General features: G+C 46.9%; 1 protein-coding gene across 4 annotated transcripts in view; it reads left to right on the forward strand.

Annotated features, from left to right (window-relative positions):
• The window catches only part of PRKCA (protein kinase C alpha), a 405,935-nt gene that overhangs the window by 340,809 nt on the left and 45,367 nt on the right, over positions 1-19,759 (forward strand). For all 4 annotated transcript variants that reach the window (XM_070560196.1, XM_070560194.1, XM_070560197.1 and 1 more), the window contains 5 exons: positions 7,672-7,809; positions 8,618-8,791; positions 11,051-11,142; positions 15,108-15,170; positions 16,049-16,187. In XM_070560196.1, the coding sequence (XP_070416297.1) occupies positions 7,672-7,809; positions 8,618-8,791; positions 11,051-11,142; positions 15,108-15,170; positions 16,049-16,187 (606 nt within the window). The remainder of the gene's footprint in view (positions 1-7,671; positions 7,810-8,617; positions 8,792-11,050; positions 11,143-15,107; positions 15,171-16,048; positions 16,188-19,759) is intronic.

Consider the following 19,759-nt stretch of genomic DNA (forward strand, 5'->3'; position numbering starts at 1 on the left):
TGGTCCCACCTAATAGAAAATGAACATCTCCCGTAACCCCATCCCTCGTTGGATACACAGCGCGGTAGTTTGGCACATCCTCCTCTCAGTTTTAATTTGAAAAACCCCCTAATAATGGGCCGAATGTGGACAGCCTCTCACAATACACGTGGACAACTCCTCAGACACAGGCGTTTGACACACATGCCATGCTCAACCCCAACTGCGAGAATTTGAATTTGCAATATTCACATTCACTTTGTGTGATTTGCTTTACAGAAATGCCATCATAGGAGTCCTTTAAATTTTGAATACCTTCAACGATTGCAAACTATTATGTCTTTTCAAGAATAGATCTGTTGTGGGGGCCGGCCCCGTGGCCGAGTGGTTAAGTTCTCAAGCTCCGCTTCGGCGGCCCAGGGTTTAGATCCTTGGCGCGGACATGGCACCACTCATTAGGCCATATTGAGGTGGCGTCCCACATGCCACAACTAGAAGGACCCACAACTAAAATATACAACTATGTACTGGGGGGATTTGGGGGAGAAAAAGCAGGAAAAGAAAAAAGAATAGATCTGTTGTATAAAATGAGACGCACATCGGTTACGAGTAAATTGTCTGAGGGGGACAGAGTACTGCTCCTCACAACCTGCTGGTCCACTTGGCATCGTGATGCCAGACTAGACCTAATGCTAATGAGCCATCTTTCAGGGAACCTAAAAATCCTGGATTCTGAGTTGTTTCATCATAGCCAGTAAACCAGGCTGTGTTTTAGCCTTATTAAAAAAAAAAAAAAAAAACATGCTAAAGCTGCAACATTTAAAGTCACGCTTTTCTGTTTTGTGCATTATATGTCATAGTTTCCATTTTTGTTTTCTCTCTTAGAACTTCTATGCCATTTTAATAAGACAGGGTCTTTTCCTGCGCCAGTCCTAGCCCAGCCCCACAGGGGCTACAGAAGGCGCTCTGGAAATCGGGGTGAGCAGCTGGAGCCGAGACCTGATTCTTCTCCTGCCCCGCTGGGAGGCCTGGAAGCCCACGGGGACGTGCCTCTGCCTCCCCACAAGTCCTGAGCTCCTGCAGAGCCTATCTGCAGCCTTGACACATGTCCGTGGGTCATAGGGTTTCTGGTCTATGAGTCAACCAGGCAGACCCCTGACCCAGGTGACCTGCAGTTGCTCACGGAGGCCTTCAATGTGCAGTCAGGGAGGAGGCATATGCCAGGAGGCCAAGGGCCATGCCAATAGTGTCGTCTTCCTGGGACAAAGGAGGAAACCAGGGTAAAGAGTATGATGTGAGGTGCTGCACTGGGGGCTTTTGCAAAGCGTTCCTCATTACACCTTCAGCATAGCCCAGAGATATAGAAATCTTATTACCACTGTGTTACAGCTGAGGGATCTGAGGCTCAGAGAGGCAGTGTAATCTTCCCAGAGTCACACAGCAAATATGAGTAAGGCCGACATTTGATCCAAGCTGTTTGGAATCCAAGTCCAGGGCTCTTTCCAGAGTTGCCTATCAATTTTATATGATAATTGAACATTGTCAACGGTAGAAAGAGTCTCAGGAACATTGGCTCTGAGGGGACATTTGAAGTTGGAGAAACATTCCAGCTGTCGTAAATCAGCACATCTCAAACTTAAATGTGCATGGGAATCACTTGAGGTTCTTGTTAAAAATGCATGTCCTGATTCAATAGGTCCGACCTGCGGCCCAAGAGTCTGACAGGCCTCCAGGTGATGCCGATGCAGCTGGTCCATGGACCACGCTTTGAGTGGCAGGGATGCAGACCGCAGTACCTTTGGACTGAAGTTCTTCAGAGGAGAGGCTACTTCCTATTGGTCTGGTTTTCTCAGCACCTGGCCCCATGTCTTGGGCATGACAGACATATAGATATCTGTGGAATAAATGATGGAATGTTCTAAAGTCACACAAGGACCCATGAGTTCAACAACATGTGTGTCCTGAGCGAGAATTCTGTGCCAGGGCTCCACTAAGCCCCTTGAGAAAATAGAGGTGAATAGGAAGAAATAATAGGAGGCACCAAGCAGTGAACACTTGCTGGGTACCAGTTACCACGCCAAACATTCTCACATCTACTCCTGCCAGGAGCCCTGTGAGAAGAACGTCAGCAGAATCATCCCATCTCACAGATGAAGGATCAGAGACTCAGAGTGGTTGACTTGTCCACGACCACACACAGCGTGTGCTGAGGTGGAGATCCAAACCCTGAGCTCTTGGCCACTGCTCTCTGAAGAGGTTGACAAGCATCATCAGAGTTGAGAGGGCCTTCTGCCTTTGGGAGGTGGGGGAGGGCTTCAAGGGAGGATGGTGGTACAGCAGGCCATGGATCTCCATCCCATCCACTGCTGCCCGGCGCCTGATCCTCCATCAGCTTTCTTTACGTGAGTGTTGGAGACGAGCGAGATCCAACTTGAGATCCGGGATGGGCCAGCGAGGAACGTCACTGACGGGCTCGTCCATGCATTCGATCCCCAGTCCAGCGCAAGCCTCTTCTCTCTCCTCTGACTATCAGTCCAGGAGACTTGCTTTCTGTGTCTGCGGTTTGGATTCCCACTGGCTCATGTGCCCCGGCAGGGCGTCTGGCTGTGCTGGGCTGTGTTTGCGTTGCTATAGTGAAGGATGTCAGCACCCTTTCCCTTACGCCTCCTTGGGTTTGCTGAAGTCTCTGCAGTTAGGCTCAGCTTCAGCTTTATCCCTAGACATATATTGATTTTATTTGCACTCCTGTTGAAGCCTGAATTACATTCATGACAACCAGAGTTATATCCACAGTGTGCAAGCCAGGAAGGGCAGGTCTCTTTGTCCTGCTGGGAGACCAGTTGCCAAACAACCCATTAAAAACCTCAAAGAAAGGGTCGGCTCAGGGATTCATTGTTGCTCTTCATGCAGAGATCCAGCTGGGTCTGGGGCAGGCTGGACTTCTCATCTGAGGACTATCCCTTCGGAGAAACTCTTCCAAGGCCATGGTTTCAGCTTGCTGCCCCAGCCAGTCCAGCATGGCCTCTGGGGAGGGTCGCTGTGTAGCCGACCTCCCTAAAAGCAGGGACGCCATGATAGCCAGCCTTCTCTGTGGCTGACCCAGCACGACCAGGGACTGCTTGAGGGGGAGAGTTCTGATTATATATGAACAGCCACCTGCACAGAGGCTGGGGCAGTTCTCTGAAACAGCCTACCTGATAACAGCTGCTTTTCTGTGTTAACATTTGCCATCTTGTGTGACTAGTGCTGGCCACAAGATGACCGTACTGTTTATGATTCGGCCTCTTCGAATTCTGTAAGTCCTAGTGCTTAAAGAAGACGTGTTTTTGAACGAATGAATGAGATATTTGTTGAGTGGGTAATTATGTGCCTGGCACAGTGCTTGGTCTAAAGATACAAAGATGAGTGAGATGGTCCCTGTCTTTCAGGATCTCACAGTCTAGGGAGGAAGCCAGATCAGTGAGTCCAGGAAGAAGGTACACGTGTCTAAGTTCCCCAGAAGCCAACTCTGCCACAAGGGTTGAGAACAAGGAGTTCAGGTGGGAAGGTATCCCAAGAAACCCGGGGGGGCAAGGGATGTGAGCCAGCGGAGGGAGGAAGCTAGCTGGGTACCATGCTGGAGCTCAGTCCTGCTGGGGAGCGGGGAAAACAGCATGGAACACACTTCTGTGTGCAGCTGGTGGTGGGCTGCACCCTAGGATGGTAACTGTGGGGCACGCCCTACAGAAGTCACCCGACTAGAACCCTCAGACAGCCTCAGGTGTGCACAGGTGTGCAGAGCCCAAAGCTCAGGGGACGTGGGCAGGGCAGAGACAGCGTCTACCACAGGCTGGAAATTCCAGGATGGAGGAGGCATCAGGGAGACAGAGGCGAGCCTTGAGTTGGACTCTGTGGGTGAACAGGACAGCATGGCCCCTATGGAAAGGGTGACCAAAGACCCGCGGCAGGAGCAAGGCTGGCGTGGCTAGGACAGAGGGCCGGGGGAGTGATGGGAGCTAAGGTCACAGCCCCAAGCCCAGTCTCCTCCTCACCCGTTGTGATGACTTGACCTTTTCTCTCCACCAAATGGGAATCCAGGGGACCAGGACAGCACCCCACTGAACAGGATCCTTCCAGGGAACAGGGCAAGGGGGACAGGGTGGAAGCAGGGAGACCCATGAGGAGGAGGTCACTGAAATGGGGCACCAGAGGTGGGGCCGCCTTGGCCAGAGAGGTCGCGAAGAAAGCCCTGAGCAGAGGGTGGGTCCTGCACATGATCTGAAGGTGGCTTTGACGTGAGCTGCTGATGGATCAGCTGTAGAGTGAGATTCAAAGAGGCGTTCGACAGTAAACACACCATTGGCAGGTATTGACAGGTTGCCGTGTGAGCTGTTAAGACCAGGGTGCAGTGAGGAGAAGGGCAGGAAGTCTTTGGGGAGGGGTTCTCCAGAGAAATGACAGGGGAGCTGGGACCTGGATGGGGGGAGAAGTCAGCCAGGAGAGGGGGTCGGGGCGTTGCAGTCACAGTCTCCACAGAACATGATTGCACTCCGACTGCCTGGAGGGGAGCCATGGACCCAGGAAGGGTCGGAATTGGCAAGACAAAGGCGGCCCTGGAAGTGGTCTGGAGGCCGAGGCCTGGGGCTGTGTAGACCACCCTCCTGGGGGTCTTCTGCCTTCCCTGCCCTCAGGCCCCCAGCAACACAGCTGCTGCCGGGTCCACTGGCTGTCTCCTCCAGCCCCATTGTTTACTAGACCCAGGTTGACCGAGGGACTTGCTCCAAGTCAGTCCTAGACCACTGAGCTTTTGGTATCCTGGATGTTTCTACCCTAGAAGAGCTGCTCATGGAAGCTCGGTGTTGGAGTGGGCCCATGCCATTCTGCAGCAAGGCCTGCAGGTGGCAATGTGGAAATGGCTCTGAAGCGTGTCCTGTAGGTGACGTGGAAGAAATGCTGCTGCATGAAGACCTCAGGGCTGCTCTTATCTCAGGGCTGGCTCAAGCTGGGGAGAAATCCCCTTCTCACCCTCTAGGCCAGGCCACTGAGAAGCCAGCTCTCTGACAGTGAATGCACTTGGTGTGGGCAGCCTGGCCTGTCTCCTTCCCAAATGACCCGCTGCTCTACCCAACTCTGCTTCCAGCTACAGAGACGTGAGAATGGAATCTGTCCAGGCAGGGCAGGAAGCTGGTGCCTTTCTCTCTCTGGCTTCACCTCCTGAGAGCAGGAGTCTCCTTGGTGGATGTTCCTCCCCAACCTCACGGATTGAATTCGGAGCAGAGTCTAAGATCACATTGCATGTCGGTGCAGAAATCCTCAATGCAAAAATGCTTTTTTGGCATTTATATCCCTTGAGCCTGGCTGTGGGGAATATCTTGTCCCTGTAACTAGACTAAGGTCACAGCACAAAACTCACAGAGCCCTTGTTGGGGTACAGCCCCCACTGGAGGCAGGGATGCATGTGTGTATAAAGCCCCGTATCTCTCCTGGAGGCCATCGCCTCCATCAGCCCCCATTCCGTCTGCACTGGCTGTGGTGTTGAAGGGTCAGAGGTGAAGGAGCAGTGACTGTTGAAGAAGGCCCCTGAGTCAGGAGCATCTGCTTAGGACGCAGCACTGCAGGTGGAAGCTGCGCCCGGGTGAAAACGCTCTTCAGCTGTTTCACGCACGTCAGAGCGATGAGTCCGTTGTGTTTCCGTCTTCTCGGATGTTACTGTGAAGTTTCTGATAATCTCTTTGTGCCTCTTCCTGATAACTTTTTTCTTTTTAAAAATCAGAAGAGCAGAACAGAGTGGCATAGTCAGTATTCTCATCTCAAACTTGACCTTCCTGATTATTCATTTAAATTTAGACACAAACCAGAAAGTTTCTCAGCTTGGGCTCGTTCCTGGGGTGTCTGTTCGGAGGATGGTGCTGGTCCTACGGTTCAGGAGGGCTCTAACCCTTACCTGAGTGGTCATGTCCTGACTCTTTCTCACAAGTCTGTCTCGAAATTCCTTCCCTCCTCTGTCAAAGGGGAGGCCAGTTTATATATCATCACAGTTCAGGTTTTGTCCTTAGAGAGCATGTTTCCAGTGGCCCCCAAGTTCCCACGTGTTTCCCACATGGACTGACAATATTATAGTGCAACTGTATTAAATACTTTCAGCCTCAAAGCAAAAAAGTCAGGGCCACCGTCCCCCATACTTTAATGTCTCTGCTTAAACGGGCATGCTGAGTCATCAGAGCATGCACTCGAGCCGTGAGGTTTGATCTCTGTACAAACGAGGTATTTTTATCAGAGAAAAGCGTCGCCTTAACAGCACATCTGATGAACCCATTCAGACTCCATCTCTTTATTCATTCAGCCACAATGTTGAGTGCACACCCTGTGCCAAGCACTGAGTTAGGGCTGGGGATCCAGACAAGCTGACTGCGGCTCGTTCTGCTAATGCAGAGCCTCTTCAACAGAGCCTGGCACGAGGTGGCTCACTCAGTAATTGTGGGATGAAGGGATTCTGTGGCTCCAAGAGGGAATGTGGATGATTCCTCGAAAGCCGGAAAAAATTGCAAATCCCACGTTTTCCTCCAAGAGCTAAGAACTGAGGTTGCCAGTGCTTCGGTCGCATAGTCAAGCCCCTGAATGCCTCCTTTGCCTCCTGCGCCATCTTGGTGACCATGTTGACTTGAGTGATGTCCTGGCCCCTGCTCCAAAGCTCAAAGGTGCCCTTAGGTCTGCTGCCTTGGGGAGGGGGAGGCACCCTCTCCTTAACAATGTATCCAGAGCAGGAGTCTTTGCCCTTGGGCTCAGCCAGCCCCCAGGACCCTGGCCTCGGCAGCAGACTCACGGTCAGTCAGGCGGTGTTCAGCAGGCAGGGGCTGTGGGGAGACTCTCCGCCCACGCCAGGCTTCTCCTCGGGCTCCCTTGCTGACTGTTAGATGTCCCCAGGTGATCACTTGCCCTTCCTTTTCTGCTGAGCCCTCTGACTTTTCACCTCTGACATGAGACTAACTCCCCACGGGAGAAGAATGAGGGTGTGGTCCCTCCAGGGCCTTTGTGTGGCCTGAGTCTAGTTTATAAAAACTCACACATCACTGACCAAATATTCTTCAGGCTCAAAGGGCGCCATGTGTTTGATGTGACCAGATTCTCATGCATGTCATCATTTCTTTTCCTAAGTGCAACTCTTGACTTAAAAAAAACACTCTATTCTTACTGTGCCTTTTAAAGTGGCAATAAATCATCCCCCCAGCTTGCCATTTAAGCGGTTCTCCTTGCGAGGACACTATGCTCCCTTTTTGCCTGGGTCCAAGTTTCCTTCATTTAGATTAATCTTAGACTGGAAAGTCTACAAATAAGAAAAGCATCAGTACACAGTTTACTTTTTTCATTATGTTAACAGTCACAAAGCACCATTTTCCCCAAGAAGTTAACTTCTCCATCCAGGGATTACAAACTGCCTGCCCCTGGTGGAGTCCCATGACTTGATTCTCGGTTAACCATATACAGAGTCCTCTCATCTGGTGAGAGGTAGGGGCAATTTTTTGCTACCTTGCAAGTGTTGCCCTTAGGGTAAGAAAAGCCTCTGAAGTATGAGTAGATCTTTCAGCACCCTCAGATTCCTTTTCTCACCCCATCCCACCTCTCACCTCCCAGCCAGCTTAGTTACAACACGCTTTTTTCTATCAGTCTTTTCCCTGGAAAAATGACCGACTGTTCTCATGTGTGCTTGTTTAGAAAGCCAAGCTTGGCCCCGCTGGTAACAAAGTGATCAGTCCTTCAGAAGACAGGCGACAACCTTCTAACAACCTTGACAGAGTGAAACTCACCGACTTCAATTTCCTCATGGTGCTGGGGAAGGGCAGTTTTGGGAAGGTAAGAGAACAGGAGTCTGTGCACAGCTGGGCTTTTGCAGAGAATGTTGGAATCGATCCGGTTCTCCCCAAGATTTCCACAGCAGCCGTTTAGATTGCCCTGCTCGCTGTACTGGTTTCTCAGATGTTTCCTTTCATTAAAATGAAATGTTTCATTTCATTACAAACAACTGCATCCAAAAAGCTACAGAGGGTTCACTGTGTGTCACCCTTTCAGTGATCAGCACAGAGTGGGTGCTCCCAAATGCCAGTTGAATGAATAATTTTCACAATTAAAAATTAAATGTTGCCTTGTAGTAAGCACATGTAATAATTAAGAGACACTTAACTGGGTTTCTTCAGCTCTCAGCCTGGATGTCTATATTTGGCTTCTCTGGCCTCAAATCTCATGATAGACTCAGGAACTGATTGCAGTCCTGCCTGTTTTTTTTGTATTGGTTCCTGACTCATGAAAAGCTTATAAAGGTCGGTCACATTTTGCTCCAAGGATGCTCCTGAAAAATGTGCTTAATTCAAGACTGATCCCGATGATGCTAGGTATTCCTTTTAGCAGCCACAATAGCGCCATCGTGTGACAATAGCCTGCACAGTGCATAGATCTTGCCAGCTTAGACACTGTACAGTGCTGGAGGAATTTAATTTGCAGGGATGTGCAATATTTCAAAATCTCATAAAGTAGAACTTTATTAATATTGTCATATCACACATTTACAGATTTGCATGAACTGTCCCCCGACCTGGTTTCCCCACCTCCCCCAGTACCAGACATATGCCTAGAAGTTTTCAGGTTGCTCTTCCTCTGCTCCCAGGTGATGCTTGCTGACAGGAAGGGAACAGAAGAGCTGTATGCTATCAAAATCCTGAAGAAGGACGTGGTGATTCAAGATGACGATGTGGAGTGCACCATGGTGGAAAAGCGAGTCCTGGCCCTGCTTGACAAGCCCCCGTTCCTGACGCAGCTGCACTCCTGCTTCCAGACGGTGGTAAGGATCCGGGCTGTCTATCTGTGGCGCAGCACACAGTGTGCTCTCACGGGCTACCCCTGAACCAAAGTGTTCTCCACACATGAGTCAACCTTAGTCCTGTGGAGAAGGCTGGAGAAAGGCCTAACCTGGGGACCGCTCAGCCCCCGATTCTTCTCTGCCAAGCAGAAGTGCCTGGGGACAACCTCTCACTCTTGTGCCCCTGGGAGATTTGGGGTGCCCCCTCTCTGTGATGTGCCCACTACTTAGAGGCTTGACGTTAATTCCATTTAGTTCAAACTGTTATATCAAAGTTTTCTTCATAGCAGGCAATGTGCTAAGACTTTCAGATACAAAAACAATAAAATAACTCAAAGTCCTGGCTTTTTAAAACCACTGGTCTAGCTGCCGGGCCTTGCGTTGGAGCATTAGGAGACTTGATCTCTTACAAGAGTGTGTTCTTGTTTAATGCCACACAGCAGAGGTTGGCAAACAGGCCTGTTTCTGTATGGCCCATGAGAACTAAGAAAACTTAAAAAAAAAAAAAGAAAAGAAAAGAAAAGAAACCCGAAGAATAATATTTCCTGACATGTGAAGATTAGATGAAATTCAAATTTCAGTGTCCATAAATAGTTTTCTTGGAACACAACCATGCTCATTCATTTACTCATCCTCTACACTGTTTTCATGCTAGTGAGGCAGAGTTGAACAGTTGCAAGACACACACAAAGCCTAAAATATTTACTAGCACGTTACAGAAAAAGTTTGCTGAGCCCTGTCATAGAGTATAACTAAACAGAGGACAAAACAGTTCCAAAGCACTAACCAGCCAGCTGTGGGGCCAGGGCTCTGGCATGGTGCTTGCAAGTAGCCTGCAAGAAATATAAACATTTAGATGGCACCGTAGTGAGGCATTCCCAAAGACAGGCTTTCCACTCCTCAGCAGCTGTCCTTTTTAAGATATGACTCAATAATCAGTAGCTATAATTGTTACTGTTATGATGATGATTATTTTCAACTTCCCGTTGGCCGAAAATTGACTTTCTATTTTATGTCTCTCTTTAAAATTTCTTGGAAGGCGCCCCCTCAATGCTCTTGGATTTTAGAATCTCAAAATGGCAGGGCAGTCACACAGTCTCTGGATGGGCAGTGGGGCTGCAGAGTCAGGCGCCGGCCACTGTATGTCAGCCTGGCACTGGCAGCACGGTCAGCGTCCTGCTCCCAGCAGCTCCTAAGCAGCGCCAAGGAGAGGAGAGCAATGTGCTAGGGAGAGAGAGCCACATCCCCAAATCCCAGCCCAGATCCTGTAACCCTGGTTACGCTGATTAGGCTCCAGAAAGCCACAGAGCAGAGAAATAAAGATGAAATTAAAGTTCGTAACAGGAAAGCTGAGATTGAAGATCCCAGAGCTGTTTCCTGCTTATTAGCACCAGCTTCATCATTTTTTTTCTCTCCCTGTGCAATACTTTAATGTTTAATAACCTCTATAAATGGTGATGCTGTCCAGAAGAGAGCAGAGGTCAGCTTCTACCTCCGTGTGCTGTGCTGTTAGTTATTTCACTATTAAACCCTCTCATTCTCCCCATCTGTTCCAGCATAATGTCCTCATAAGTATGCAGATTTATTTGGTTCCCTAATATGCTCCCTCGGTGGGGCCAACACTTAGCATACCAGTGACAGAGAAAATCAGAAACAACATTCGGGCATGTTATGGATGCAAAAGAACATTTGATTAGCCTCTCCACTTATAGTCCCCTCCCCCACAGTAAATGTCATTGAGCGTTTACAATTTATAAGCCCAACGTAATTGACAAGACTTGTTTTCAGAAGCATCCAGTTAAACACATTACCACGTTACTATGGCATGCCTCCTGGACACTGCAAACCAGAAACACTAGTTAAAATTAAATAATTGGCCCATGTGGATTCTTCACACCGTCTCTAACATAGAAATGTGTCACATGTGTAGGAGAAAAGGAGGAACGTTTGAGGCCGGTACTCTAATGGGGAGCACACGTAGCCAGAAGGGGGCAGACACGTTCTCACAGAGACATTATTTCAGAGTTATGTAATAACTTTATACCTCCCAAGGCCCTCGTGCAATAGGGTTTATGACTTATTCTTTATTTGGGGAAGAAAGTTTTGAAGGGCTCCACTGAGCAGATCTGCCAGTGCGGCCCACATTTAACTAACAAGAAAGCAAAACACAGTCTGCACAGAGTGAGGGAAGCCGCTGTGCCCGTGGAGGAGTCCTGCTCACGTTTTGACCTTGGTCTTCAGGATCGACTATACTTCGTCATGGAATACGTCAATGGCGGGGACCTCATGTACCACATTCAGCAAGTAGGAAAATTTAAGGAACCACAAGCAGTGTGAGTACTTTTTTTTTTTTTTTTGAGTCTCTTAATTTAGACAGCATAGTATTCCCAACTGGAAACTTCTGCTGAGTGAAATATGAAAGTGGAGCTCTGTCTGGTTCAAGATGGAGCACTGTCACCTCCCAGGGGGGCAGGTTTATTGGCAGGGTCCCTCTGAATGTTTCCTAAGGAGAAGTTGATTCTGCTTCTAGTAGATTGGAGATGCTGATGTAACCCCTTGTCACCCGATTCCACCCTCATTGATTGAGTCAGCTACTCATTTCTTGAACACATGGTCTTGCACACCCACAATGCAACAGGTGCTAGGAGTGTGAAAGGAACCAGTGGCTCCCTGCCCTCCAGAGTGGAGCGGGAAGTCAGTCGACAGTTGTAACGTGTTGCCATCACTTTAGAGGTGGCACAGGACACCATGCAAAGCCCCGAAAGGGAGGCAGTGAGGGAGGAACGTCCTTGGGGAACGCCCAACCCAGAGATACGGGAGATGGTGTGAGATTCTTCTTTTTTGGTGGTGGGAGAGGCAAGGGCTCTAGGTGACAAGCATGGTGGAGGGCCTGGCTGAGGAACAGGGAAGGCCGGAAGGGGGCTTGACAGCATCAGGTTAAGTTTTCATAGAGCCTCCTGGCCAAGAGCCGAAGGAAGAAGGCGGGGAGTATACGGGCCAGTACCAGGGGCTTGGTGCAAATCTATGTAGAGGAGAGAGAATGGAGCTGTAATTAGGGCTTAACCTTGGAGCCAAAGAGGAGTAAGTGGCTTTGAGAAACATTCTGGAGGATGAACACCAGAACTTGGTGACGGGGTAGGGGGGTGACATGAGAGAAACCTCTTCAGGTGACACCCATTTTAGGTTTGAGAGGCGGCAGCCACCGAGGAGGAGGTGGTTGGGGGGAATCATGAGCTCGGTTTGGAAGGTTTCATTGGGATGTGCTTGGATGCAGGGTCGCAGGGATGCAGGAGTTGGCAGCACAGGAGAGAGACAGGGCTCCAGGGAAAGATGGAGAATCATCCACCTGGAAGGCAGTCTTCGATACCTGCAGAATCATCCCATTTTTCACGGGCCAGGAAGTCTCAGGAAACTCAACAGAAGCAAAACTAAACAAACAGCTATTTCATTTCCCTCAATGAGGATGCGATACGCAGTGGGCACGTACCTGATCGATCAAGTTAGCAAATGTTCATCAGATTCTGGCCAACGTTCAGTCTCAAAGATAAATCTGAAGAACTTTTGGCCCGTGTGGGTTGATCTGTCCTAGGGAAGATTAACTGAAGGCAGAATAAGGAATTCTTGGGTAGCAAGCTTAAAAAATGCGAAGGGAGATTTTCCTGTTTTTATTTTCACTTTTCAATTTTCAGAACTGCCTGGCCTTATCCCTTCTCTTATGTTGTTAGTTATAAACCATTAAAATCCTCAGATTGTAAGATAAAGCTTGATAACACAGAGCTGTAAGGAACGAGCAGCAGAATGGCCACCTTATGTTTTGAAGTATTTGTATTGCTTTCATTGCATTTGTGTTGCCTGAAAGCTTTTACTTTATACAGAAAATACAGAAAAGCATGAAAAATAATATAAAAGTCACCCGTAATCCCATCTCTTTTCCCTCCCTTGTCTTGTCCCTCTCTTGCCAGCCCTCAAGGGTGTCCCCCCCAACCCCCACCCCGCCGTTAAGAGTTTCGTCCTTATCATTACGGCACTCTTCTCTGCTCCTGTAGACATGTGTGCTTATTCTAAGCCTTCTGGGTGTGATGTTCGCACAGCACAGTCTTGTGGCTTCTTACACTTCAAAGATTCCTAAATGCTATGCAAATTTTAAAACATCCTTCAACATTTAGTCTGAGTTTCAGATATTAACCTGTTAATGATTTTGAAGTAATGGCAGTAACTGCTTTTTATTGTGAAGCGTCTGAAAGGGTAAACTCAGATGTGAGTCATGGCGTGTGTCTCATTTATCTCAGCGCTTGGAGTGGGGGTGGGGGATGAGTAACCTAGCTAAAGAGTTCATCACACATTATTCTTTGTCTTCCAGAGAATAATAGTATTTTCAAACACTAATGTGTTCTGTCCAGAATAGGAAAATGAAAATTTTCTCCACTCTACCCTAGTCCTGATGTAGAATAGTGTAATAGCCACTCTTTTTTTTTTATTGTTGTCATAATAGCTTATAGCATAGTGAGATTTCAGTTGTACATTATTATTTGTCATACACCATATAAGTATACCCCTTCACCCCTTGTGCCCACCCTCCACCCTCCTCCCCGTAGTAACTACTAACTTGTTCTCTTTGTCCATAAGTTTGTTTATGTTCCACATGTGAGTGAAATCATATGGTGTTTGTCTTTCTCTGTCTGGCTTATTTCACTTAACATGATGCCCTCAAGGTTCATCCATGTGGTTACGAATGGCACAATTTTGTCTTTTTTTATGGCTGAGTAGTATTCCATTGTATATATACACCACATCTTCTTTATCCAATCGTCAGTTCTTGGGCACTTGGGTTGCTTCCATGTCTTGGCTATTGTGAATAGTGCTGCAGTGAACATAGGGGTGCATAAGTCTCTGTGAATTGTTTATTTCATGTTCTTTGGGTAAATACCCAGTAGTGAGATAGCTGGGTCATATGGTATTTCTCTTTTTAATTTTTTGAGAAATCTCCATACTGTTTTCCATAGTGGCTGCACCAGTTTGCATTCCCACCAGCAGTGGATGAGGGTTCCCTTTTCTCTGCAACCTCTCCAACATTTGCTATTTTTTGTCTTGGTGATTATAGCCATTCCAATGGGAGTAAGATGATATCTAAATGTAGTTTTGATTTGTATTTCCCTGATGATTAGTGAGTTGAGCATCTTTTCATGTGCCTATTGGCCATCTGTACATCTTCTTTGGAAAAATGTCTGTTCATATCTTCTGCCCACTTTTTGAGTGGGTTTTTTGGTTTTTTGTGGTTCATTTGTATGAGTTCCTTATATATATATATTGGTGGGCTGTTTTTTCATTTTGATCTTGGTTTACTTTGCCTTCCAGAAGCTCTTTAGTCTGATGAAGTCCCACTTGTTTATTTTTTCTTTTGTGTCCCTTGTCTGAGTAGACAAGGTATTCAAAAAGATCCTTTTAAGTCTGATATCAAAGAGTGTACTGCCTATATTCTCTTCCAGAAGTTTTATGGTTCAGATCTTACCTTCAAATCTTTGGTCCATTTTGAGTCTATTTTTGTGCGTGGGGAAAGATAACGGTCTACTTTCATTCTTTTGCATGTGGCTGTCCAGTTTTCCCAGCACTATTTATTGAAGAGGCTTTCCTTTCTCCATTGTGTGTTCTTGGCTCCTTTGTCGAAGATTAGCTGTCCATAGACGTATGGTTTTATTTCTGGGCTTTCAGTTCTGTTCCATTGATCTGTGTGTCTGTTCTTGTACTAGTACCATGCTGTTTCGATTACTATAGTAATAGCCACTCTTTAAAAAGTTGTACAGTCATGCATCACTTAACAACAGGGATACGTCCTGAGAGATGCATCGTTAGGCAATGTGATTGTGCAAACATCACAGAGTGTGCTTACACAAACCTGGATGGTGTGGCCCACTACACACCTAGGGTCTATGGTACTAATCTTATGGGTCCACCGTCATTAAGTGAAATGTCGTTATGTGGTGCATGACTGTATTAGAAATTTCTTTTAAGCAGTAAACTACCTGTCTAGCTGCCCTAGATAAGAAGCACTTGTTTCTGGGCAGGTAATAAACCTATCTCATTGATTTTATTAGCTGTTATCTTTCCTTGGGGAAGTTGGAGTAATAAAATGGCAGAGGGAAGGTCGAAGGGTTGGAAGAACATGTGTAGGGCAGTGCTGATCTCCGACAGTCCCAGAGTCTACATTCTTTTACCTCTTCAGTGCCTGAACTGGAGGGTACAAAGTCTCCAGGAATCCAAAGAAGCAAACCAGAAACCTCATGAGCATTTTGTTTTGCAGATTCTATGCGGCCGAGATTTCCATTGGATTGTTCTTTCTTCATAAAAGAGGAATCATTTATAGGTGTGTATCGAAGCTCTACCACCCGCACTGTCGAGAGTTTGGCTGGACCTCTGGACCTCTGTGGGCATGTAACTCTGTGATGGGGACTTAAGATAAGGAGTTGATAACCCCTGAGGTAACAGACACCTTCTGGGGCCTACCTTTCTCTGCAGCCTCCAGGCAAGTCAGAACCGCCTTCAATTTCTGGGCCTCAAAAGATTTTATCTCATTTCAAGATAACAAGAAAACATGCTTTTCTCTCCACCTCCAGCTCCTTCCTCTGCCTGTTATTTGGAATGGAGGTCAAGGAGCAATGGAAACCAAATTTCTGTTCTAGATGCTCAGCAGCAGCAGAACATGCGGAAATAGAGGGAGGCAAGGGAAAACCATTGGATTAAATTCTTGAGGTTGTTAGTTACAGTGAAAGTCTGGTGCCAAAGAGAAGACTGTCTCCCAGTATTAAGTAAAGAGTAGTTAAAAGGACATAGGCAGAGGGGGAGGGACACGTGTGTGACCCACAGAGGTTGTTCTGAACCCATGATTTTGCAAACCTGGTTGTGTGTCAGACCCCTCTGTGTAGGATACTAATAAACCAAATGACTAGGATCTCCCCAGACCTGCTGGATTCACAAGCTCAGCCAAGCTTGGGAATCACTAGTTAAGTCATTTGGTCATTCATTTAGTATGCATTTATTAAGTACCACTGTAAGCCAGGCAACACATTAGGAGATTTAAAAAAATACGAAAGCTCAATAATGCCTGGTCCTGGCTCTCCTGGGACTTGAAGTGAATATAACGTTGAGATGGCAGCTGGTCAGATACCCTTCTGTCTCACCAGCTCCAGAGCAAACCGTGTCGTGTCGTGGGAAGGACACTGATGCTATTCTGCTTCCTTACAGGGATCTGAAGTTAGACAATGTCATGCTGGATTCGGAAGGACATATCAAGATTGCTGATTTTGGGATGTGCAAGGAACACATGATGGATGGAGTCACGACCAGGACCTTCTGTGGGACTCCAGATTATATTGCCCCAGAGGTAGGGAGCAGCACGTTCAAACAGCAGACACAACCCCCTTATGGGGTATAGAGTCATTCGTCAGTCACTAAGTCATTGTGTGGGGTCATGACCACAAAATAGACTAAGCTAGACTAAATAGAGCAAAATTTTTAAAAAAATACATGAGAGGTCATTGCACATAGTAAGGCTGTGCCTTGTTTCATGGAAGTTTTGTTTTTGTTATGTATACACCTGAGCTGCGTGCATGAAAAAATGCGTTTCTCACATGGTCATGGTCAAAACAATTTAAGCAACACTGTTGGGCAGAAGATGGGGGATCTTGCTTGTAGAAATATTCTGCATGGAAAAACTGGGTCAGAAGGTGGTTCCAACAATGGCTTTTAGCAAAATCAGAGTGATTAGTGTTCTAAGTGACATGCTGAAATTGTTCATGGTATCTTATCTAGGAGGAACACTTCAGAGTGGTTATAAGCAAAGTGGTGCCAGGATGTGTGTTTAGAGCAGTGGCCATAGGACTTTATCATTGCTATAACATGTACTGAGTAATTTTCTTCCTCTTTTATGAAGCTCAGTACATGACAAGGATTGGAGGAATTATAACCCTGGATCACTGTGTAGCCAACTTTCCTTCCACACACAGCCCTGTGGATGAAACACTCACTTCTTAACTGAGCTCTGACATGGTGGAAAGTAATAGATTCAAAGTTAGGCCGATCTTCAGCTCTTTGTAGACCTCTCATGTTAACTGTTGATGGCTCTTATGGCATTTATTCAACATATTGCCCCATGCATTTATCTCGAAAGCAGTAGTTAACAGTGGAAAAGACGGACTTAGGAATCAGACCAATGCAAGCTTCAATGCTGACTCTATTATTTACAGGCTGTGGCAACTCAGGCAAGTTACTTAACCTATCTGAACCCCTGTTTCTGCAGTGACAGGTTAGGGATAACAATATCCTCCTTGTAGAATTGCTGTAAGAGTGAAAGTAACTGGTAACAAAGTGTTGCAACTAGTAGACCCTTTCAAAGTGTAAGCTAATTTTTATTCCTTTTTTAAGAGTTTTTTTGTTTGTTATATGCCTAGACAGTGTGGAAACATAGAATTAAAATAGCTACTTAGAAACCTAAATTCTGAATTACAAATAGCTAAAGATGTTATCTTGATACATAAATTGGTGAGGTTTTCCCCCAAAAGAGCTCACACATTCCTATCTCCAGGCATAACATGAGCTTAAATAGTCTTATTTTTCAAACATGAAGATTAGAGAAATTGTACAGTAAAAAACACAACCTCCCGAGGCAGTGTTTGTTCTGCAGACTTCTACTGGCTGGCGTGTATTAGACAGTCTGTGATCATGAGCTATGCCAGCTCCATTTAACACGCCCCGACACTGTCAAAGCTTGGTGACAGGGAATGGCAGCATTTTTAGGAGTAAAGGTAGCTTTGAACTTTTCTATACCTGGTCTCTGCCAATCAAACAAATCGCTTCCTGCATTCAGGAACACGGCAGCCATCTGACACGCCAGGGGTGACAGCCTTCCACATACATGAAGTTTTCCAAATAATTGAAGCTCGCTGTCTTTTTTTCCCAATGGTCCTCATTATATTAGTTTCCCATTGCATCTGTATCAAATGACCACAAGCCTGGTGGACTAAAACAATACAAATTTATTATCTTACAGTTCTTACAAATTTACCTTACAATCTACCCAAATAACCCGGGATCATCTCTGCATCTCAAGATCCTTAACTTAATCTAATCTGCAAAGTCTCTTTACCAAGGAAAATTAAATTAATATAGTCATAGATTCCGGGGATTAGAATGTACACTTTTTGGGGGAGAGGGGCATTATTCGGCCTGCCACACTCATGATAGCATTCCATCTAACTATATTTGATAACTTCCCCACCTGCCTACACCAAGTCCACCTAAGCCTACTTCTAACAGATCTTGGTAACTTTGGGCTTTTTCTTTTTTTCACTTGTACTCATTTGTATGTGTGTTTATTTAGTTCTCATGTGTGGGTTCACGTCTCCAACAGCATAGTCAAGATAGAGTGTGGTTCCGTCACCACAACCATCTCTCCTGTTGCCCTTTTAGAACCACACCCACCTGCCTCCTGCCACCCCTCCCTGCCCCCCATCTCTGCCCCCTGGCAACCGCCAATCTGTTTTCCATCCTGTAAGAATGTTATATGATGGAGTCATACAGTATGTAACCTTTTGAGATTGGCTTTTTCATCTGAGCACATTCCAGAACTGCGGTCATTGTGTTTGAGTACTGCGTCTACCACTTGGTCAAGTTACTAAAACATTCCATGCCTCAGTTTCCTCACCTGTAAAATGGGGATGATAATGTCTGCCTCATAAGGTTGTTATCTGTAACTTGGAGTATTGTCTGTCCCAAGGCAAATTGGTCCTGCTGCTGTCATTGTTCACTTCACTCATTTGCCTCGTTGGACTCTGAGCCTCTTGTTACAGCCCCTCTTAGAAGACCCAGGCCATTGTTGTCATCTTGGTGATTTTTTGGGGAGCAGAGGATAGATTGGCCTGGAAAGACCCTTTGAGCTGAGAAGTTAATTGCCATTTAGAAGGTGCTGGAAGAAAACGGCACCTATATGGGACTGACCAAGTCATGCTAGGAACCTGGAAACACCCTATCAGAAGAAAGGATCCTGAGAACACCTGTCAGAGAGAGGGATGCTGGGAACATGCAGGCAGAAGAGGGATGCTAGGAACATGTCATCAGAGAGAGAGATGCTGGGAACATTCAGGCAGGAAGAGGGATGCTGGGAACATGTCGTCAGAGAGAGGGATGCTGGGAACATGCAGGCAGGAAGAGGGATGCTTGGAACATGTCGTCAGAGAGAGATGCTGGGAACATGTTGTCAGAGAGAGGGATGCTGGGAACACGCAGTCAGGGAGAGGGATGCTGGGAACATGCAGTCAGAGAGAGAGATGCTGTGAACATGCAGTCAGAAAAGCATGTGTGGAAGACCAACTTTGGGCCTTTTAATATGCAGAGGACAACATGCTCTGGCCCTAAATAACCTATTTCCACAAGGCTTCATTCCTCTCCTTGTATCCACTATATCAGCAATAACAAAGGGAGTGCCCGCCCTTCATTGAGAGTCTGCTACGTGCCAGGCCCCTTACACACTTTCCCTCTGTCCTCGTAACAAACTGCATGTCGGGGGCCGGCCCGGTGTCACAGCAGTTAAGTTCGCACATTCAGCTTCTCGGTGGCCAGGGGTTCGCTGGTTCGGATCCCGGGTACGGACATGGCACCGCTTGGCAAAAAGCCATGCTGTGGTAGGCATCCCACATATAAAGTAGAGGAAGATGGGCACGGATGTTAGCTCAGGGCCAGGCTTCCTCAGCAAAAAGAGGAGGACTGGCAGTAGTTAGCTCAGGACTAATCTTCCTCAAAAAAAAAAAAAAAGTGAGGAATGTAACATCAGGCCCGCGTTTCAGATGAGGAGGCTGAAGGGTGACTGATGGACTAAGTCCACATTACTAAGAAATGCCAGAATCAGGCTTCAGCCCCGGGCTCAGGCCTTCTCCAAACCCTTGAACCGCCCACTACACT

The sequence above is a fragment of the Equus przewalskii genome, chromosome 10 (genome assembly GCF_037783145.1).
Source record: "Equus przewalskii isolate Varuska chromosome 10, EquPr2, whole genome shotgun sequence".
Lineage (NCBI taxonomy): Eukaryota > Metazoa > Chordata > Mammalia > Perissodactyla > Equidae > Equus > Equus przewalskii.